At 55.0% G+C, this 22440-nt stretch overlaps 1 protein-coding gene across 4 annotated transcripts in view; it reads left to right on the top strand.

The window, feature by feature from the left end:
• Positions 1-22440, top strand: part of RETREG1 (reticulophagy regulator 1) — a 119083-nt gene that overhangs the window by 61817 nt on the left and 34826 nt on the right. Inside the window, exon 1 of one of the 4 annotated variants that reach the window (XM_041749481.1) lies at positions 18523-18695. The exons of 2 other annotated variants lie outside the window; for them this stretch is intronic. In XM_041749481.1, the coding sequence (XP_041605415.1) occupies positions 18538-18695 (158 nt within the window). In that variant the 5' untranslated portion in view covers positions 18523-18537. Of the gene's footprint in view, positions 1-18522; positions 18974-22440 lie in introns of those variants that run through there. One more of the 4 variants, XM_041749483.1, reaches the window with a different exon arrangement.

Raw genomic sequence — 22440 nt, 5'->3', positions numbered from 1 at the left:
AAGTCAAGGCTGACTTACCGCGTGGTCGCTCCAACCACGCAGAGAATTCACGGGTTATCTTCATGGTCAGGTAATTCGCAGAAGTTTCTTGAGAAATACGCAGATCATACAGGTGCACTTTGTATACATTTTTAGATTTTTTTTGAAGGTTTTGAGAGAGAGAGAGAGCGTGAGCACACAAGCAGGGAGGGGCAGAGGGGGAGAGAGAGAAGCAAGGAGCCCGATGCAGGACTCGATCCAGGACCCCGGGGTCATGACCTGAGCCCAAGGCAGACGCTTGGCTGACTGAGCCACCCAGGTGCCTTCCAAATTTCACTTTTTAAGATCTTTTTTATTTATTTATTTATTTATTTATTTATTTATTTATTATTATTATTTATTTATTTTAGAAAGAGTGAGAGTGTGAGCCCGAGGAGGAGCAGAGTGGGGGAAGGGGTGGGGAGAGAATCTCAAGCAGATTCCTGCCGCGTGCGGCCCTGGCTCGAGCCGAAACCAAGAGGTGGATGCTCAACGGACTGAGCCACCCAGACGCCCCTGTGGAAACTGTTTCAAATGATCTCTAGGTAATTGCTCTCACCTTTCCCTTTGTTGTCTTCATGCAGACCCCGCATGAGGAAACAAAAGGAAAACAATGCCTTTTGATCACTTACAAGGAAACTGAGACGAAACCTCTGATGTTCCAGAAAACTGCATTGCCACCTTGAGAGCGAGAGTCGGGTGACATGCCAGCGACATTCCACGTCCTGGGGTCTCCACCGGCTGCCAGGCACCCTGCTGGGCCTGTGTCTGCCGTCCTGTGTCCGCTTTTTAAGGGAGATTTCCAAGGCGGAGGGGGACTTGGTCCACTCCCTCCCCCTGGCAGCCTGTGCGTGAGAGCAGGGTCTGACACGATCCCTGGGGCCGTCGTGGCCAAGGGCACTTCCGGGGGTGGAAGGGGCCTTCCCTGGGGGAAAGCCTTCCTAGGCGGGTTGCTCCCTGCGTGAGGCCCGCTGCCTGGCCGGCGAACAGGGACCCTGCTGGGTGCTGGCGACGGAGCTTCCCATTCACGGCCCTACAGGCCCTGCTGATGGGCGTCCGTGGCCATCAGCCCCCAGCCTGGGCCCGCACCCCAGCACAGCCGGGGGACCCCCGTCGCCAGGGGCGCCGCCCGCCCGCACCCCACCCCCCCCCGGCCCGTGGCTCCGGCTCACCTGCTGGGTCCGCGTCGCTCTGTGCTCTCCGTCCCAGCAGCAGCGACCGCCCGCGCCGCGCTGTAACCTCTCGGGGATTCGTCCGCCTGGCCCGTGGGGTGACAGGGACTGCTTCTGCGCCCTCCTAGCGCTTGGCCGGCAGTTGGCCACCAAACCGTGTAATTTTTAAGGTCTGTGAGGAGTCTCGAACCGTGGTGGGAGCAACGGGGTGGGGGGGCAAGACAGGGAACAGCCCCGGCGCAGCCACCGGCAGGCTCGCGGCCTGGGCAGGAAGCCGCCTGCGCACCTCAGGCCCCGCGTCTCTCTACCTCCTCCCGCATCTTCCGGGTCGTAGGCAACACTGCCCGCAGCTCCTGGCACATGGAAAACCCTGCTCTGCTGCCGCTACGATCGATCGCCATCGAAGGGTGGGCTGGCTGGTGGTCACAGGGAGCCCAAAATTGGGGAACGGGAGATCTGGAAGGTTCCTTCCTTCCTTCCTTGTGTCGATAATCTGAATAAATCTGAGAAAGGAAAGACCAGGAAAGGGGAGCAACGTGGAAAAGGTGAGACGGAAACTCTTCCTCTCTTGGGTGTTTCTTTTAAGTGAACCCTTCAGTTCCACACGTGACTACTGTCACCCAGCCTGCGGCGCGGAATCCAGCCACCTCGCTGCCGGACACGTGCCGTGTCACGTCCTCCTGATATCCCACTTGACAGAAGAGGAGACGGCCCAGAAACATCAAGTGACTCGCCCAAGCTTGCCCGGCCAGCCCGCCATCAAGCGGGGCCAGAGCCTGGGCAGGTGGCTCTGGGCTCACAGGGTGCAGGGGCCCCGGGCATGCCACCGGGGCCCAGCACAGTGAAGGGACCAGATGCCACTGCTCAGGCGGCGGTCGCCAGTGCCCTGTGCCAGGGCCCAGACCCCACAGCGGCGTGGAGGACTGGCTAGGGCGGGTGTCCCGGGGGCAGACTGCGCGGTGGGCCGGGTGTGGAGCCGCTCCTGAGGGTCCCTGGCAGGGCGGCCGAGGCGGGGCGGGCAGAGGGGACGTGCAGCTGCCGGGTGGCCCGGCCTTCCGAGGACGATCGTCCCTGTACACGGCACAGCCCTCGAGACGCAGGCCGAGCCACACAGCCTGTGCTTAGACCACACCGAGGCCAATCGAGTCACAGATTGAAGATGAACCTGCCGCTGCATGGGGTGGACCCGGAGGGGAGCCTGGGGGTGGTTCGCCCGAAGGACGCCGCAGCTTCTCCTGGTGGACGGGCGGCGTGCCCTGGTGCGCCTACGGGCCTGAGACAGTTCACTAAGGCAGCTGCCGCCACGGGGACGCAAGACGTCTGCCCTGAGGTGCGGCCTGCTGCGGTGTGGCCGCCCGGAGCCCTCAGCTGTCTTGGGTGGGACGGCGACCTCACGGACTCAGGCTGGTACTTGGAAAGGGCGTTTCTGCTTTGTTGACTTCCACTGACAGCAGGGCCCGCTGCTTTGATTTGCACCTGACCCGACCAGAGGCTGATGCTGTGCAGGGTGACCCACGTGGCAGGATGGTCTCGTCCTAGCAACACAATATTTATCCGCACAGCAGACAGTCAAGCTGCTAATTCAAGATGCAGTCTTTTCCAGGGACTCAGCCAATGCAGTAAAAAACAACTTTCCCCATTCCTCACATGGGCACCCGCTGGTTCTCAGAAAAACAGCCACAGGTTATTTCTTGTCGGCCACCGACGTAAAACTTGTTTACTGATGGCCTTTTTAATGAGTATTTTTATATTAAATAATCACCGTTTAAAAAGAAGATCAGTGACAGGACATCCAAGCACAGACTCCCAGAAATCTTGGCTTTCCTTTGTGCACTTTAAAAGTAGAATTTTAGACTTTGCTTCTTTTAATTTGTAGATTTTTACCTGATTACAAAAGGAATACACACACGGGAGAAGTCTTGAAAATACACAAAAGAGTGCAGACAAAAGGAGACAATCATAGAGATAATCACTAGTAATCTGGGGGTAATAGTTCTCCCACCTGGTTTCCTTTAGTCAATCATAAACAGACATTCCTTTATAATTCATGGGGGTGTGCATGCGTGTAAAATACAGGGGTTGGCAAACTACGGCCTGCACTCATCCCTACGTATTGTCTGTGTTAACAGCAGTGGGGTTGAGTGGTTGTGAAGAGACCATACGGCCCACAAACCTGGAAATACTGTCTAGCCATTGACAGAAAGGTCTTCCACCCATTTGGTATGTCAGGCACCCTGTTGCCAGTAGATTTGCTTCAGAATTGAGTGTTCAGGGGGGAATCTGTGGGGAGCTCAGCGGTTTGGCACCTGCCTCCAGCTTAGGTCGTGACCCCAGCATCCCAGATCGAGTCCCACGTCGGGCTCCCTGCATGGACCCTGCTTCTCCCTCTGCCTGGGTCTCTGCCTCCCTCTGGGTGTCTCATGAATGAATAAATAACATATTTTAAAAAAAGAATTGAGTGTTCAAGTGAGTAGATGGGGGTTCTCCTGGCTTCCACTCTGTGTGTCTCTTAAGTTGTGTCCATCAGTAGAACTGTGGGGCTCCCTTCCTGGGGTGCGGCCCCGGCACCCCTTCCCCCAGCATCCTCTCCCTGAGGCCACGCCGGCTCTCGCCCCAGCTGGCCCTGGGCCTCCCTCCATCACCAAGAGCAGGTCCTGCTCAGCAGCCACAGCTAGCTTCCGCCCCCCACCCCCATGACTTCCTATTCCGCTCAGAACGTGGCGTGTGCTGGCCAGGGGGGGCCTCGGCTGTGGGGTACCCTTCTGGCCGCCAGGATCTAAAAAGAGCTTTTGGCCCCCTGGAACTTACGGGCTTCTAGGTATATGAATTTAAAGGGTCCGTTCTACTTGTGATCGTGACCACTGGAAAACCACTGTTTGCTGATTTAGTTAGGTTCATAATATAAACTCACATTTACGACCCATGTTAGCTTGAAAATGCTGCTTTTCCTCCCCTCACATCCATTTTATTAAAACTAGGGCCACTTTCTGAGAGTAACGTATTTGCCAGAACAAATTGTCATCACTCCTGAGATGGTGATGGAGGACTTGAGAAAATCAGTCACCGGAAGTCACACCAACCAAGCCATAAACAACTGTTTTGATCGGCCCTTTTTTTTTGTTTTATCTTTTTCCCCAGTCTTACTGAGATATAACTGACGTAGAACGTTGTGTGAGCTTCAGATTACGACATAATGGTTCGATACGTATCCTTGCAAAATGATGATCACAGTAAGATTAGTTAACACCCATCATCTCATGTACTTACAGATTTTTCTTCCATGGGATGAGAAGTCTTCAAATTTCCTCTCCTAACGAATCTAGAGTATTGTTAACTGCCGTCATTATGCTGCGCTTTGTTCCTGGGACTGCTTTGTCCTGTGACTGGAAGTTTGTGCACTTTGCCCGCCTTCACCCAACCTCTCCACCCCCTGCCTCGGGCAGCCACCGACCTGCCCGCCGGTCTTCATCATGGACAACCACTGCTATATCACTTTCTCAGTAAATTTATTATTTTTTTTGTATTAGTATAACTCAAGTGTAGTTAACACACAGTGTTACACTAGTCACAGGTGTAAACGTAGCGATTCCACGCCCGCACACATCGCCTGGTGCTCGCAACAGGTGCCCTCCTTCACCCGCATCCCCTCTTTCCCCTATCCCCCCACTTATTTTATTTTTTATTTTTTTATTTATTTATTTCTTATTTATTTATGATAGTCACAGAGAGAGAGAGAGAGAGAGAGAGAGAGAGGCAGAGACACAGGCAGAGGGAGAAGGCAGGCTCCATGCACCGGGAACCTGATGTGGGATTCGATCCGGGGTCTCCAGGATCGCGCCCTGGGCCAAAGGCCGGCGCCAAACCGCTGCGCCACCCAGGGATCCCTATTTTTTATTTTTTAAAGATTTTATATATTTACTCATAGAGAGAGAGGCAGAGACACAGGCAGAGGGAGAAGCAGGCTCCACACAGAGAGCCCGACGTGGGATTCGATCCCGGGTCTCCAGGATCGCGCCCCAGTCCAAAGGCAGGTGCTAAACCACTGCGCCACCCAGGGATCCCCCCCCCACCTCTTTTAAAATCAATTTCCGGAAGGCGTATTTACAGTAACCGCCCCTTCGATTGTGGGGTCACACTCCACAAGTAATTATGAAATCTGATAAATGCCTTTTTCTTTCTCTTTAATTATGTTACTTGTTATTTTTATTTTTTACCAATTCCATCAGGTAACCTCTATGACATCTAAGAGCTTCCCAGGCTCGCGTTGATGGGTGTCATTTCTGCCGTTCCTCTTCCCCAGGCACTTTTCTGTTCACAGTAAAGAAACTGAACGCACAGGGGCCCCCGGGGGGGCTCAGTGGTTGAGCATCTGCCTTCGGCCCAGGGCGTGCCCCCGGGGTCCTGGGATTGAGTCCCACATCGGGCTCCCCGTAGGGAGCCTGCTTCTCCCTCTGCCTGTGTCTCTGCCTCTCTCTCCAGGTCTCGAATGAATGAATGAATGAATGAATGAATGAATGAATGAATGAAAAGAAATTGAATGCACAGCCCGAGTGTATGACCAGCTTAGTTAGAGCACAGGCATGTGGCCACATCCTCTTTTTCAGGGATAAGTTCAAGTAAACGCAAAGGATGTTTAAAGGGATGACTGTTACCCGCCAGGTCCCCCTTTGGGAATGAGCCCTGATAACAGCCCTCCTGGGAGGAGCCTCGCTTTTGTTCAGGGTCTGTAAATAGTGAAGGGCCTGGGAACACCTCCTTCTCGTCTTGGTGAGACTCCCTGTCCCTCTCCTTACTTGATGGCAGTTGCGTTTTCATGGGACAAGGAGACTCGTCATCCTGGAAAACCCGCATACCCACAGTGTCCCCTCTCGCGTATCTCTCTGCAGCCGGTGCTTCCTGACCTGTGTCCCAGCCTCCGACACGGCGTGTCCCTTGCTCTTCACTTGTATTTGGGACTTGAGGTGATTTTGGACTTTAACTGCTCGTGACAGACACGGAAGCTGGATCGGGGGTGGGGGGTCCCAGACGAGTCATTACCCTCCGCTGTTTTTGGTACGACTTGTGATTTCATGGTCTCATTAAGTCACGTTTGATATAAACAATTCTCATTGGGTATAAATAGGTGGATTGAAAGCGGCATCTGGCAGTGTGGATGCGCCACGGAAATTTATGAGGGACCGTGTGTGGCGTTGCCATGGTTTGATGCTAAAAGTAGGTGCAGGTAACCCAGCCAAGTGTCGTTTCCATTTTTAGACCGTGAACTTCCTCTAATACTCACAACAGGAAAGAAACATGAAAGGTAAGGACAAGCGGCACACCCGGAAGGGAAACCTGAGCTTGACTTCGACCCTGGAGGTCTCATCAGGGTGGGGAAGAAACGGCAGGTCGTGAACGGCTCTCACGGGGACACCCTGGACGAGGCTCGCACGTGCTCTCCGCTCGCCCCGGGGATGCTGCTCACGCCCAGGAGGGGCGCACACCGCGCCGCCGTGCACGCGTCCCTGGACGTGGGCGCTCACTCGGGCCTTTGTTACTGGGGCCGGGCCACCTGTGACTGCTGGCTCGGGGCCTGGTGTCCCCTCCTGGCCGCTGCTGACGTGGAGTGGGAAGGAGCAGGGAGTGTCCTGGGTCCTGGGGCTGCTGCGGTGGCCCAGGCCCAGCGGACGGTGCAGGCCGGGGCTGGGAAGGTGAGGGGAGCGGCGCCAAGAGGGCGGCGAGGTGGCCTCTCCAGCTCCCAGGGGTTGGGGGGGTCAGTGGAGAGGGCAGGTGGGCGGAAACCCGCATGAGGCTGGAGCCGCGGGGACAGCGCGACCCGTGACAGGGCTGGATCGGTGAGTCGTCGGCGACACGATGGATGGGGTGCGCGGTCGGGGAGGTGACGGAGGTGCTTCACAGAGGGACTCCAAACCCTGCCGTCCTGCCCCGGGCCTCGCTCCCTCCTGCTTGGCCCGGCCTCAGCCCCCATCCTGTGGTGTGGAGAGGCCAACAGGGACCTCACAGTGCAGAGACCTGGACTCGGCCTCGGCCCCCATCCCACGGCCTGGAGGGGACCAATGGGGACCTCGCAGTGGAGAGACCTGGACGCTGCCAGAGCCGCGTGAGCCGCTGCCATCACCAGGAAGCAGTCACCTGGACATCATGAGCCCCTGACCTGCCGTGAGGGGAAGGCCCCTTCATGCCCATTGCCTTTTCCCCTAAAGCCCACGATCCCAGTCTAACCATGAGGAAAACCCCAGACTAGCGAATTGAGGGGTGTTCTCCAGAATCCTCTCCAGCCCCACAAAGGTGAGGGACCGGGCAGGGCTCAGCAGACCCCAGGTGGCCAACTACATGTGACAGCTGAGTGCCACGGGGGCCCCAGATGCTGAGATGCGGTTCCCGGTGAGAAAAACCAGTGGGCGGGGTTGGTGAGGTGCGAGTGAAGTCTGGAGCTTCATCCGTAGTGACGCCCCGGCGCTGGGGTTTAGTGGTGACAGATGTCCTGGCGTCACAGATGTCCACCCAGGACAAGGAGGCGGGGGAGCCCTCTGTATATCTTCATCCCGCTTCCGCAAATCTCAGATTCTTCCCAAATCTAAACATGTATTAAAACAAGTTTGTGTGTGTTCCCGGGGAGGAGCCCTGGGTGCTGGGACTGGGCATGAGCAGCGCCAGGGCCTCACTGGACCCCGGGCCTCCCCCGAGGTCCTTAGGGCTCACGGTTGGGCCCGTGTCTAGTTCTGACGCCTGCTGCTGTGCTGGTGACTCGACACCAGGGACCCGGGACCCGACACCCTGCCTGCGGCCAGAGGGAGGCAAACCATGCTCCCCACGCTCCCGAGGGACCAGGTGCATCTTCATCAGCCGGGGGTTGAGGCATAAGGAGCTGTGACCCGCGAGGCCGTGGGGCGCCAGGTGCCTGAGGGCTCCCCTCTGTCCATCCACCGGGACCAGCTGGCTCCAGCTCTCCCTGTTGCTGGTGCTTCTCGGGGGCCTGGCTCCTCCGCAGACGCCGAGAGGCTTCAGGATGTTGCCCGACAGCACATTTCCCCAAACCCCACTGCCTGGAGGCGAGGTTCCTCGGTGTCTAGGGAGATCCCTCATCCCTTTGGCTGGGTCCGCAGGGGGAGGCCACCCAGCCAAGGCCACCGGGTGCCACATGGCGCGTGGCGCTAAGGGCCTCGGAGGCGTCCTGGTCACCCACCCGTAACCTCAGAACTCAGATGGAAATAATGACGAGGGCAGCCCGGGTGGCCCAAGCGGGTTAGTGGCGCCTTCGGCCCAGGGCATGATCCTGGGGACCCGGGATCGAGTCCCACGTCGGGCTCCCTGCGTGGAGCCTGCTTCTCCCTCCGCCTGTGTCTCTGCCTCTGTGTGTGTGTGTGTGTGTCTCTCATTAATAAATAAATAAAATCTTAAAAAAGAAAAAAAGAACGAACGAACTGTCTTAGGGACCGTTAAGCTGAGAAGTCTTGGCTTCGGTGTGGCCTCTCCACACAATACTGGGTGAGTGTATAGCCAGGAGGCATCTTATCCGTTGCTATTTAAGGAATGAAAACTGATTTTTAACACTGACAAAAGCAAAATCTGATAAGGAAGGTCAACACACAACAAAAGTGTCCCGCAAGCCCTAAACGGGTTGTGGTTGCTCCGTCCCCACTAGACTTCTGAGCTCAAGAGAGCAGGTGCCGCTCCTGCGGGGTCCCCCCGGCCTTCCCCGTCCACACAGGCCTCCGTGTCTGCAGTTCGTGGCCTAGAAGTTTTCCATTTCCTGCTCGGGCGCCGGGGCCCGCCAGAGTTCCTGGTCTCCTACGGCTGCGCGCTCTGACTTTCTTGGAACCAGAGACCCCAGTGGAGCCCGTTCACCCCGCAGCCGCTCACGAGGACTTAGAGCTGCCCGGAGGCCGGGCCTGTGCCGGGGACCGCGCCTGAGCCACGGAGAGCGTCCGGCTTTGATTTTTACCAGCGTGTGTATTCCTCCTGGAGTTTTATAAAAAGGGTTTTTTCCCTATTTTTTCCTTTTTCTTTCGTGTGTGTGTGTGTGCGCGCGCGCGCGCGTGTGTAGGGAGGTTGGGGTCAGGTGGGAGAAGGGAGAGAGGACGGAGCGGCGGGATGCCGAGGCACGTCAGCTGTTGCAGGGACGCCTGAGGTGGGGGGACAGGACCCAGTTGCAGGTGCCCTGGGGCCCTCGGAGAGCGGCTCCCACGGAGTGTCTGCGGGGGCCGTGCTCAGGGCAGTGAAGTGGGCCCCAGGAAACGCAGGACGCGGGGCACCTGCCCACCCACCTGGCTTCCCTCCGGGCTTCCCGGCCGCTCCCTGCTGCTCCCCCACCCGTGTGGGCGACCACCCCGCTCCTCTCCCCCGGCCGCCTGCCCGCGTCCTGCTGTGAACCCGCGGCTCCTCCTGCTCCTCCTCCGGCTCGTCTGCAGGGTTCACGCTTTGCTTCTTGGATCCCAGAGGCCGTTAACTCTGAAGCATCACAAATTAAAAATGAACAACAGACAGTTGACCCTCGAACAAAGTGAGTGTTAGGGGCGCCGGTCCCCCACGCAGCTGGTAAGTCCTGCTACAACTTTTAACTCCCTCAAAAACTTCGCTACTAGCTTACTATGGACCCGAGGCCTTACCGACAACACGAACAGCTGGTTAACGCGTATGTTGGGTGTTCTGTGGGTCATTGCTGTGATCTTACGACAAAGTGCCAGAGAAAAGAAAATGCCGTTAAGGAAATCATAAGGGGTGGCTGAGGGGCCCAGTCAGCAGTGTCCGACGCTTGATCTCAGCTCAGGTTGTGATCTCCGGGTCGTGGGATCGAGCCCCCATCGGCTCTGCGCTGAGCACGGAGTCTACTTGAGATTCTCTCCCACCCTCTCCCTCTCCCCCACCCCTCCCTCCTATTTACACCGTCTCTCTCTAAAAATGAAAGAAAAGAAAATACATTTTCAGTCCTGTACCATATTTGTCGGAAAAAAATTCACATATAAGTGGACCCATGTTGTTCAAGCATCAACTGCATGATGAACTTTTAAAGAAACATTTGATCCGGAAGGCTTTCCGATGCCCCCATAGAGACCAGCTGGTGCAGGACGCCCCTCTCGGAGACTCTTGACTGAGCTTTACGGTGTTGCTTGTTAGCTTTCCCCTCCTGCCATTTGCTGACTCTTCCCCCATATTGCTGTCCTTCCCCTCCTGGCCATCTCCTCTCTTCCAGGCTGCCGGCTTCTCCAGCATCCCCCAGGCAGCTGCGCTGTGTCATATCTAAATCATCCTTTCCAGGCAGCTTTGCTGTGCTAAGCTTAAAAAAGTAAAAGGATAAAATGGGTAACTGGGTTGATTCTGTTCTCATTATTATGAAAAGAGACGGAGGAAAAAGGTTCCCACTTTCTCTTTCGGGCTGATGATCTAGGTCACGGCTTTTCCACGGTATCTTGAGCAACTCTGGATTTCCAAGGACGCGATTCAGGGGCTGCCTTTGGCGGGGAGGGATTGAGGTCCTGTGTCCGTGCCCTGCCCGCCCCTTTCAGCCCGAGTAATGCTTTTTGGTTATTGTGTCTTTGATATACTAAAGTCTGTTATAGCATTTGGGGGGGAAAAAAGTTTTCCTTGCTCTGAAAGTCACCGATCTAGGCCAAGTCTCAGTATGATTCTGCCAACCAGAAAGCAAGAGAGAGGGGACCATCTCTCTCATTAGCGCGTACACAGCCACCGTTCATCACATTTTCCATCATTGCCGAGTGCTGTGATTCACACCACATACACACGGGGTCACTTGATCCCTTGATTTTTTTTTCTCTCTCTTTTTTTTAATCTAAAGAAAAAGATGTTCTTTTTTAACCTCATTCCAAAAATATACTGGCTTTGATAGTAGTTCCATACCACTAGTCTACTTCTGCAAAGTGCATAATACGTACCCTGAATTTTCATGGCAAACATTCTCTGTTGGCAACACTGGAAGTCTGGTGGGAGAGGAGGAAGGTGGGGAAAGGGACTCCCTACACTTTTGAGTCACTGGGTGAAGGGAAGGCTCACGTGGGTGTTCTTTTCCTCCTCCTTGCAACCAGCCCCTGTCTGCTACCAAAGAGTTAACTCCTCAAAGACAGGGACTGTTAGTGGGTTGGCTCAAGAGCAGATCCGGAGCGGAGAGGTGGAGAGGTCCGCTGGGGATGTGCTTCGGAAGGCCTTGTTTCCCAGGTGAAAGAGCACAGATTTCTTTTTCTTTTAAGATACTTTTCATTAATGACAGAAGCCACAGAAAAATTCTGCTTCCATTAAAAAGTCAACTGTTTTTTTGTACTTAAAATAATTTTTTTTCTTGTAAGAGCAATGTATGCCCTTGTTACTGAAAAATGGAAAACACGGACAAGCAAAAGGAATAAAATGGAAAATATTCATTGTTTCCTTAAACCAGGGGAGGAAAACCATGATTCAGTGTAGATCCTTTGAGATGCTTCTCCTTCCTCTTCCCCCTGCTCCCCTCTTCTAAGTTTCCCTGTCTTCTTTTTTTCTTTTTTAAGATTTTATTTATTTATTCATGAGAGACACAGAGAGAGAGGCAGAGACACAGGCAGAGGGAGAAGCAGGCTCCATGCAGGGAGCCCGATGTGGGACTCGATCCCGGGACTCCGGGGTCACGTCCTGGGCTGAAGGCAGGCGCTAAACCGCTGAGCCACCTGGGCTGCCCCGTTTCCCTGTCTTCCTACATATCTTTCCAGATGTCTTCATCAATCTACAAATGTATATTTTTATATAAATAGGACTAAACACCTTCTGTATTCCATTTTAGCTCACCATATCATGGAAAGATTTTTATGACAACCTCATCTTTTTTAGCAGCAGCATAGAATCTCATTGCACCAAATTTCAGTTAACTCCTTATCGATAGGCCTTTAGGTTGTTGGGGTTTTTGTACTACTAAAGACGCTTATATCTACTTTCTCTCTACATTTAGAATTTCTTTGCATGATTTATGAGGTACATAAAATATTTACAAATAACATGGTATTGAAAAATATGTATGCTTGGGGGGTGCCCGGGTGGCCCAGCTGGTTGGGTGTCTGACTTTGGTTTTGGCTTAGGCCACAATCTTGAGGTTGTGGGATCCACCCCCATATTGGGCTCTGTGCTCAGCGTGGAGTCTGCTCGGGATTGTTCCTCTCCCTCCCCCTCTGCTGCTCCCCTAGCTCCTGTGGCACATACTCTCTGTCTCCCTCTTTCTCCTTAAAATAAATCAATCCTGGGGCACCTGGGGGGCTCAGATGGTTAAGCATCTGCCTTCAGCTCAGGTCATGATCTCGGGGTCCTGGGGTCGAGCCCCCATTCCTGCATCCTGCTCAGTGGAGAGTCTGCTGCTGCTTCTCCCTCTGTCTCTCCCCCTATTTGTGCATCCTCTGTCTCTCTCTCAAATGAATAAATTTTTAAAAATCTTTTAAAAAATGTAACAAAAATGCTTGTAACTTGTAATTGCACAGTATATTTGCAGGGCATGTACTGTTCGGAATATTTGATCACAAGCATTTGGCTGCCCTTAGCCTAGGCAGCAGATGGGAGCAGACTGAACTAATACAAAAAACACAGCGAGCAGAGAACCTCAGGGTGGATTACAAACAGCTCAGTGTTAGAGCTGATGGTGAGAGCCTTCTCTGTGGGTGAGGGAGAGGGAAGAGAGCATACGGCTCCCATTTCTCTGCCCCTGTTGACCATTTGGAACATTTCTTCACTTACATAACTTACATTCACTAATAATATCTCCTAAGAACACTAGCTTGTTCTAGGAGCTGGCTCTCCCATGCTTTGTGCTATCGCTGGGACACGGGAAGCCTCGTTGCCTGCTGTGGGAGGGACAGATTCAGATAGCAGAGATGTAAGCAGACAGTAAGGTGAGATACTGCTAAATTTTAATGGAGAAAATGCATCAGAATACTGGGGTTGAGAATGATATGAGGGGTTACTTTTCTTAAAAAGGAAAGAAATGGGAGAAGAAATAGAAAAGCTTCAGGGAGGGGCAGGTTGCAGAGATCGTGGGTCCTCTTTGGATCTGCTTTTTGGAGATCCCTGTGGGACCTCCAGGAGTTAAAGGATAAGCCAAGGCACATTATACATTGTAAGAGTTTATGTGCCCCCAAAATCAGTTTGAACCAGGTGGCACCAAGCTGGAAGTGGTTAGGAGCACGCCCCTGACAGGAGCCAGGGCAAAGACTTTGGTAGAAGCCAAGCAAGGCAATTATTTGATTGACTATAGGGCAAGTGGTTGCCTTATTTGGGAAGGTCTACTGGCTGCTCGTGATTGGCCATCCTTAGGTTAACCGTGAGGCACTTAGGCTTGCATTTGGGCAGGATGCTAGAGCGTGAGAACCATCTCCATCTAATGGCCTCCTTGCTTAATGTAGCACAGGTTAAGGTGGTTAGAAATTGGTGGTGTGGAGGTAAATTTTGAACAACTCACAGTGGGTAGTGATTAGCTGGCTGATTTGCCAGCGCCCGTGGTGTAAATGCCACCACCGTGACTGACTCAAACTACCTACTTTATATCGCTGAACACGGGAGGGAAGGGATAGGAACCGTTGCCATGAACTAGTTAGAGGCGGCTCCTGTGTGCCACAGCTGGTGGGCGGTAGGACGTGAGCTTGGAATTCTGGGGTGCGTGTGGCAGGGAATATGGGTTTGGGCATGGAAGTGGGGGTTAGAATCTGGGAAGAGAGATTTCCTTGGGAGATCGTATAGCAGGAAACGGGAGGGGGCAGTGAGCCTGCTGTCTGTGCTCTCAAGGTGTGGGTTCCCTGCCAACAGCATCAGCAGCACCTGGGAGCAGGTTCATGGGGCAGCCCTGGCCTGCGGATTAGAGGGGCCAAGAGTGGGGCAGCCCTGCCCTTAAGGTCACCAGCGTCGGAGAGCCAGCCAGAAGACGGCCACCTAGAGAGACCAAGAAGCAACGTTGAGACAAGCTGGAGTTGGGCACAAAAAGTGGAGCTTAGAGCCGGGCATGGGGTTGGCACCAGGGCAGAGGGACGTGGGCCGCAGTGAGGTGCTGCCAGGAGGCCTTGTCAGATGAGATGAATAGTAAGCATCAGCTGCGTTTGAAGAGCGGTGCCAGGGTCGTGGTGGGGGCAGAAGGTAGGCTGTCACTGGTGAGCAGTGACGACCACAGGCCATGGGTCAGGCCTTCAGCCGTAAAGGACAGAAGACAGATTAGTAACTAGAAGGAGATGTGTGGTCACTGACGTGGTCTCTGGAAGAGGCCTGGATGTGTTTGTGCCTGAAGGAAAGAGCCAGTAGAATTCGAGAGGGTCCTGAACCAGCAAGGAGATGGGTTGGGGGCGCCTGGGTGGCTCAGTCGGTGAAGCGTCTCCCATCAGCTCAGGTCACGATCCCAGGGCCTGGGGGTTGAGCCCCACATCGGGCTCCCGGCTTAATGGGGAGTCTGCTCTCCTGCTCATGCTCTGTCTCAAATAAATTAATTAAATAAATAAATTAAGTAAATAAATAAAATCTTAAAAAAAAAAACGGAGGAGATGGGATAATTGGTGGCACATATTGGAGAAGAGAGCGAAGGGAATGGAGAACTCAGGATGGAGCCTGGCCTTGAAGGAGTTACTTACAGGAGGGATCTTGTTCTTGTCCCCAGAAGCTGGAGGGAAGGTGGTTTGCAGAAGACAGTAGCATACGGAGCAACTGCTTCAGGGACTCTGCTTAATACTGTCCTAATCGTTGTCTTTTGCAAATCTCTACCCTTCCCCGCTTTTCCAAGGGGGCACCTGGGTGGCTCCGTCGGTTGAGCATCCGATCCTGGGTTCGGGCTCAGGTCATGATGTGAGGATCTTGAGGTTGAGCCTTGCCTTGGGCTCCACGCTGGCTGTAGATCCTCCCTCCCTGTCTCTCTCCACCCCCCTCCCCAGCCAAAAACAGCGATTCTGGAAATGTTTCTGAGACAGTTGGTAAGATTGTGTTACCAGCCAGTTGCTTCTCACTGTAACTTGTTTTGTGTCTAACTTAAACCAATTTTGGCAAAGAGGTAGAGAATCAAGGTCCCAGAGCTATACAGGCCACTAGAAATACAATGCGAGCTACGTACATAATTTAAAATTCCCAGAAGCCACATTAAATAAAAAAAAACAGGTGAAATTAATTTTAATATTTTATTTAACTGATACGCCCAAAATATTATCATTTCCACATGTGGTCAGTATGAAACTTAGTGATGGGATGTTCCATGTTCTGTTTCTTCTCCCGCGCCTTCAGCGTCTGCACCAGCCACAGGCCTGTGCTCGGCGGCTGCCGTGTTGGATGCTGTGGCTCAGAGGGTCCACTCGCGATGTGGCGGTGAACGCCGAGAGAAATCCAAATGTGCTTATTCTTAGGAGGTGACAAGACTCGCTCTTCGATCAAATGCTGGTCCGCCTCCTCTGAGCTCTTCGGCAGCTAGGCTATACCCTTGGGCATGTTCTCAGGAACCCAGTTTGGGTTTTTTTTTTTTCTTAAGTGTTTGTTGAAGTCATCTCTGCACCCAACCCAGGGCTCGCACTCACAGCCCTGAGATCGAGAGTCACCTGCCAGGTGCCCCCTCGAGAACTAGCGTTAGCAGGAATCCCGTCAGGTCAGTTTGGCGAGAATCCGTCCCCCTTAGTATCTGGTCACCCGCCGTCTCTGACCGAATTCCTCCTCGCCCAGCACCCCCCAGTGATGTCCCGTCGGCCTGGCCTGCCTTCAGCGAGAATTCTGTTAGGCCACCTTAGCCACAGGTACCTCTCCCGGCTTAGTCATCATCTTCTGTCCACCAGTGACACCCGCACCCACAACGTGGCCATTCCTGCTGACACTGCCTTGTGGCCTCCAAGAAAGGGAGAGTCCCTCCTAGTGTCTGTGATAGAATGTTCCAGAGCCTTAGCCTAAGCGGTTATAGGAGAGTGGGAAGAAAAAACTCAGACTGGTGATTATGTGAAAAGAAGCAGCAGCACCGAGAAAGGTCGGTGACCAGCTTTGGAGCGGCAGTGGCTTTCTCAGCTCACAGAGTCTAGGACTAAAGCACAAAACAGGGGAAGCGTCTAGTGTGCGTCGCTAAAAGTGCAAGCGCATCCGGGAGGACGATGCACACGGAGCCTGCGGTGGAAGTGCCTGGGGACCAGTCCCGGGAGCTGTCGCACGCACGCGTGGCTGTGCTGGGTCTTCAGCTGCAGGAGTGCCGAGAACACTGGGCGCTGCGGTGTGTCCCCACCTGTGCTCGCCGATCACCTCGCTTTGTGGGCGTCTGGGAGGGCGGCCGGGCCTTGGGGCCCCACGTGCGCATGCTGAGTCCTCGCATGGGATGCCCGGGACTGCAGGGCGCCAGTGACTGCGCTGTCACAGCCCCCGCGTGGCCCGAGGGTCCCCTTACCCCGGCCGCCCTTGCTCCCATCCTTGTCCTCCTGAGTTGCAGAACCCAACACATGCCCGCGGACGGGGACCCAGGGGCACGCATGGTGCCCGTGAGCTAACGTTGCACTCAGTCCTGAGTGCCCGCGGGCTGAAGGGCCGTCCGACCGTGACCGTGTGGTCACCCACCCCAGGCGGCCTCCCACGGCGCCGTGTCCCGGGCAGGGGGCCCCTGGGTGGGACCTGGGCCTGCATGGCCGCCCCCTGAGCCCACGCCGTCAGGGTCTGCCTCCCGGGGTGGAGCATCTGCACCCACTGGACGTCGTACCCGGGGTCCGGAGCTTTAGGTCTTGAGCGAGGTTGTAGTGAACAGCCACAGTGACCATGTGCGCGTGTCACACGGTCCGAAACACGGCAGGGCCCGGGCTGTCCAGCCGACTTCCTGCCTTTTTTTTTTTTTTAGCACTCCATCTCAGCTTGCTTGCTTGCTTTATTTATTTATTTATTTATTTATTTATTTATTTATTTATTTATTTATTTTATTTTTTTTCTGATTTAAATTCAATTTACCAACATACAGAATGATACCCAGTCAATTCTTTGATGTGCTAGAAATCATATGTGTAAATGTAAGATGTACGGTAAATACGCATTGCTGTGTAGCGATGAAGGAACGCATGCGTTTTTAAAAGAAAAGTGTACTGTTTCTTAATAATTAGATGTTCCTTTTTTTAAATTTTTATTTATTTATGATAGTCACACACAGAGAGAGAGAGAGAGGCAGAGATACAGGCAAAGGGCTGTGCACCGGGAGGTGCACAGCAGGCTCCATGCACCGCGAGCCCAACGTGGGACTCGAACCCGGGTCTCCAAGATCGCGCCCTGGGCCAAAGGCAGGCACCAAACTGCTGCACCACCCAGGGATCCCTAAATAGATGTTCCTTATGGCTTTACCTGACATTCCCAATCAGGGCAAAAAAAAGTCATTTTAACTTGTCATACAAAGCTTTTAGGGCATATTCCTGAAAGAGTCTCAGCTGTATTTGTCTTAGCCTTTTTTTTTTTAAATGAGGAAGGTGTACTTTCGTTTTCTTGCTGAGATATAACTAACACCTAGTACATTAGTATCACAGGGATGTGATACCCATAATAACACACGGTAACAATTTTTTTCTTGTGATGAGAACTTTTAAGATCGCCTTCCTCAGCAGCTTTTTTTTAAAAAAAATATTTTATTTATTCATGAGAGATGCAGAGAGAGGCAGAGACCCAGGCAGAGGGAGAAGCAGGCTCCATGCAGGGAGCCCGACGTAGGACCCGATCCCGGGACCCCGGGGTCACGCCCTGGGCCCAAGGCAGACGCTCCACCACTGAGCCCCCGGGGCCCCGCTCAGCACCTCTGGAATACGTGGCGCGGTGCTGTTGGCCACAGTGACCAGGCCATACATTTTGCATCCCCAGGACGGACTTATTTTCTAACTGGAACTTTGTACCTTTTGACCACCTTCTTGTAGCCTCTTTGGAAGCAAGAAGAGCTGAAGTGATCTTGTCCTGCTCTTAGGAGCTGCAGCCACTGAGGGTACTGGGTGGCTGGTGACTCGTATGTGGTGATGAGCCAGGCTATAAAAATATCCCAGGCACACAGCGCGGCCGCGTGCCAGCGTCAGGCTGCTCCCTGATGACAGGGAGGTCCGCGGGAGAAGCCTGCTGCCCAGAGGAGCACACGGACTCGGCTGTGTGCACACCCACTCCGGGTTGGGAAATCTGGATGACCCACAGAGGGGTTTTCTTGCAAAACAGTGTCCCTGAAAACACAGTGGTTTCTTGGTGTGTGTGTTTTTCCTTCTGAGTCAACGATGTTTTGCTGGTGGCCGAGCATTCTCAGAACAAACAAGGCTCCCAGCCCTGGCACGCACGCCCTGTCGCTCCGCCCCAGCCTCCCACCGTGAGTCGGGGATCCGATAGGCCGGCTGAGCCTGTAGGCCGCCCTTCCGCCCTTCCGCCCTTCCGTGGGCGCCTGGTCATGCCAGGGGGGAAGGAGGAAGAGAAAAAAAGGAAAGAGAGAGAGTGGGCAGGTCTACGCGAAGTCATCCCAGTAAAGGTTACTAGCTGGGCGGCGACACTTCTCACACCCGGGAGAAAGCGCTTGCTCCCGGCGGCCCCCACGGCCGGGAGTAAGAGGTGACCTGTTTATTTTTAGAAGGGGACGGTCATAATAACCCGGCGCCGGCTTCATTCAAGGCGGGCAGGTGCTCTGGAAGTCCGTAAACACCTACTTTCTGAATAAGGGGGGGAGAGCCTTTGTCCGCAAAGGAGAGGACGTGCCGCCCGGGCCCTTCCCTCCTGGTTGTTGCTGGCGGGTGGAGGAGTCCCGGCCGCGGTGCCGCAGCCCGTCCCGTCGCTCGTTGTTCTTACAGGACAGAAATGCCTGAAGGTGACGACACTGGACCGGGCCCAAGGTAATTCCGATCCGGGCTGACTTGTTCTCGGGTCTGTTTTACTGGCTGGTTGTCTTTTTAAAGACCTTACCACTAATTTCGAAAGCGGTTTGGAGTTAAAGGAGTAAGAACGCAGCCCCTCGCTCCCAGGAACCGAGTTCTCTTGAGCGTGAAGCGGGAAACGTAAAATTGGCTTGAGAGACGCTTAGAAACATTCGCAAGTAGGTGTTTTTCTTGAATGAGGAAGGGGGTGGCCTGAGACTTTACCCAAGTGTTTCCCCGTCTACCGCCTGGAATCTGCTTGGGCTTTCCTGGCCTTTGATTTTTGACTTTCCGGGACGGCTGCCGGGAATCCACGCTCGGGACCGTTTTGTCAAGTGTCTGAACGTGCCGGGCGTGAGGCCAACGTTCCCGTTTTGCCATGGCTCCCCTGGGTTCCCGCCCCGCGCGTCTCTTGGGAAGTGGGAGGCCTTGGGCCCCCACATGCAGCAGCGTCGGGGTTCCTGGGGAGGAGGACGGAGCCGGCGAGGAAGCGGCAGTGACTCCCGCGCACGCGGGGACGGGCCCGCCTCTGGCCCGGCTGTGTCCGCGGCCCTTGTGTGGTGGGTCCCGACTGCGCAGCAGGGTCGCCCGGACTCGGTGCGGCGGCGGGAGCTGTCGGACGGGGCTCAGCCGGTGGGCGGTCCGACTCCTGCTCTGGTCTTGGGGCCTGGGACCAGCGCCCGTGGGCTCCAGGCGCCGCGGCACGTCTGCTTGGGATGCTCCCCCCTCCGCCCCCCGCACGTGCGCACCCGTGCCCTCCCATGCCCTCTGCGTCTCTGAGAAGTGATCTTTAAAAAAGGGGGGGGGGAGGGGTTAAATGACAATCTTATTGTCAGGAAAAGTACTAACTGGGGTGAGGATTAAGTTTTCAGCAACAGGAAGGCCCAAGCATTTGTTGTCCTGTGAGAGGTCAGCATGTCTGGAAGGCTCAGCTCAGGTACCCGGTCCAGGCGTCGTGTGCTGACGGGAGCCGCCCGTGGGTGAGCCGCGGGGCCTCCACGCACTGTGCTGTCCCCCTGACCCCAGCGTCGCGCGGTGTGTCGGCTGCACGCCCACCGGACGAGACTTCCCAGTGGGCATCCTTCCCCGCCACGGCCTGCGGTGCGTGTGCATCCGTGTCCGTGCATGTGTATGCGTGTTGACCGCGGTCACCCGTACTTGTGACCCTAAAGGACTCTTTTTAGGTTTTTAGTCCTTGTTTTCATCCAGATTCCTTCCTACCACACTAAAGGGGACATTCAGTTGACACTTGATTTAATAATGAAACAACTTTCCCTGTAAAAGCAGACGTTAGATCAAGGCCTCGAAGATGACGTTTGTAGCCGGGCCTACGTTGGGACCACCCGGACTAAGGGGGAAACGAGACATTTTCAGAGAAATGTAGACGCCAGATTGTGAGATGACGGGCTGACGTACCGTTAGCGGTGTTTTCCCCCATGTGGACATCTCCGGAAGCAGGATTTTCTCTTTTTCCCTTGCGTCCCGGCGTCCCCGCCTCCTCTCTGCACAGAATCCTGCACAGCACGAGCGTTCCCATGAGAAACCGTCGTTGAGTGCGATGTATTGTAAAGCCCTCCCGCGCCTGCGGTGAGTTCCTAGGGCCCGGCGGTCTCGGGGGTCAGCGGGAGACTTCGCAGAAGCTCGCAGACGGCGCCAGTGACTTGCAGCGTCATCACAGTTACATGGCGAGTGGTTTTTGGTGATCATAAATAACTTTGAAAGAGCTGTTTTGGATGTAAAAGTCAACACACGTAAGATCTTTTCCTAAGAATGTTTTACTGGTTACAAAGGATAAACCGAGAAAACGAAGAGCGGCAGGATGTGCTGTACGCGCGGCTGCTGATAGGGATTTCCAAGGACGACTGACATATTTTCTGAAAAATGGGGAACTCGCTCTCACTCCTTTGAAGTGAGATGAAGGCCCATCCCTGCCCCCACCTTTTTATTTGCTGAGATAAATACCAGCTTGGGACAGTTGGTGGTTTTCTACGCAACGTGCTTTGTTTTGCCTCATACTTTTCTTTTCCCACCATCTGTGCGGAAAGTTAGAAGGGGGACCCGCAGGGGAGGCCTAGAGCCGGGCCAGGAATAAGCGCTTTCACTTGCGAGGGAACCTTACTCCTGCTAAATGGGAGCTTGGATGCGGTTGGACAAGGCCCCTGGCGCCGCGTCTGCAGGAGGAGCAGCTGTGGCCGTCGCCGGCTGCTGACCGCCCGAGCCCGAGCGCCCCACGCCCCACGCCCCACGCCCCACACCGCAGCTTCTGGTTGAATCTCACGTTCAGGCTTCTTCGTGTTACTTTGGTCACGTTTTGCAGCCTGGTGACCGGAAGGGCTCTGTAACAGGCGGGGAGCGAAGTCCGAGTGTAGTCCTGGAAGCCAGGGGAAACCGCAGGCCCGAGGCCCCGGCACAGCAGGCCTGACTGCTGGTGCACCAGAGCCCCCTCCTCCTCCTCCTCCCCCTCCTCCTCCTCCTCCCCTCCCCCGCTTGCTCCCTCCTCCCCCTCCTCCCTCCTTGTCCTCGTCCTCCCCTCCTCCTCCCCCTCCTCCTGTCCTCCTCTACCTCCTCCTCATCCTCCTCCCTCCTCCTCCCTCCCCTTCCTCTTCCTCCTCCTCCCTCTTTGTCCTCGTCCTCCCCTCCTCCTCCCCATCCTCTTCCTCCTCCTCCTGTCCTCCTCCTCCTCCTCATCCTCCTCCCTCTCCTTCCTCTTCCTCCTCCTCCCTCCTTGTCCTCCTCCTCCTCCCCCTCCCCCCTCCCTGCTGCCTCCCTCCTCCCCCTCCTTCCTCCTTGTCCTCCTCCTCCCCCTCCTCCTGTCCTCCTCTGCCTCCTCCTCATCCTCGACCTCCCTCCTCCTCCCCCTCCTCCCCTCCCTCCTCCCTCCTTGTCCTCGTCCTCCCCTCTTCCTCCCCCTCCTCCTGTCCTCCTCTCCCTCCTCCTCTCTCTCCTCTTGTCCTCCTCCCCTCCTCCTCCTGGCCTCCTTTCCCGCCTCTTGTCCTCCTCCCTATCCTCCTCCTTCCCCTCCTCCCTCATCCTCATCCTCCCCCTCCTCCCCATCCTCCTCCCGCTCCTCATGTCCTCCTCCCCCTCCTCCTTGTCCTCCTCTTTCCCCTCCTCCCTCCTTGTCCTCATCCTCCCCCTCCTCCCCTTCCTCCTCCCCCTCGTCCTCTTCCTCCTCCCTGTCCTCCTCCCACTCCTCCTGTCCTCCTCCCCCTCATCCCCCTTCCTCCTCCTCCTCCCTCCTTGTCCTCGTCCTTGTCCTCCCCCTCCTCCCCATCCTCCTCCCCCTCCTCCTTGTCCTCCTCTTTCCCCTCCTCCCTCCTTGTCCTCATCCTCCCCCTCCTCCCCTTCCTCCTCCCCCTCGTCCTCTTCCTCCTCCCTGTCCTCCTCCCACTCCTCCTGTCCTCCTCCCCATCATCCCCCTTCCTCCTCCTCCTCCCTCCTTGTCC

Source organism: Vulpes lagopus, chromosome 3, assembly GCF_018345385.1.
Source record: "Vulpes lagopus strain Blue_001 chromosome 3, ASM1834538v1, whole genome shotgun sequence".
Lineage (NCBI taxonomy): Eukaryota > Metazoa > Chordata > Mammalia > Carnivora > Canidae > Vulpes > Vulpes lagopus.
Note: the sequence above shows the minus strand (reverse complement) of the source record. Positions and strands in the feature narration are given on the sequence as shown.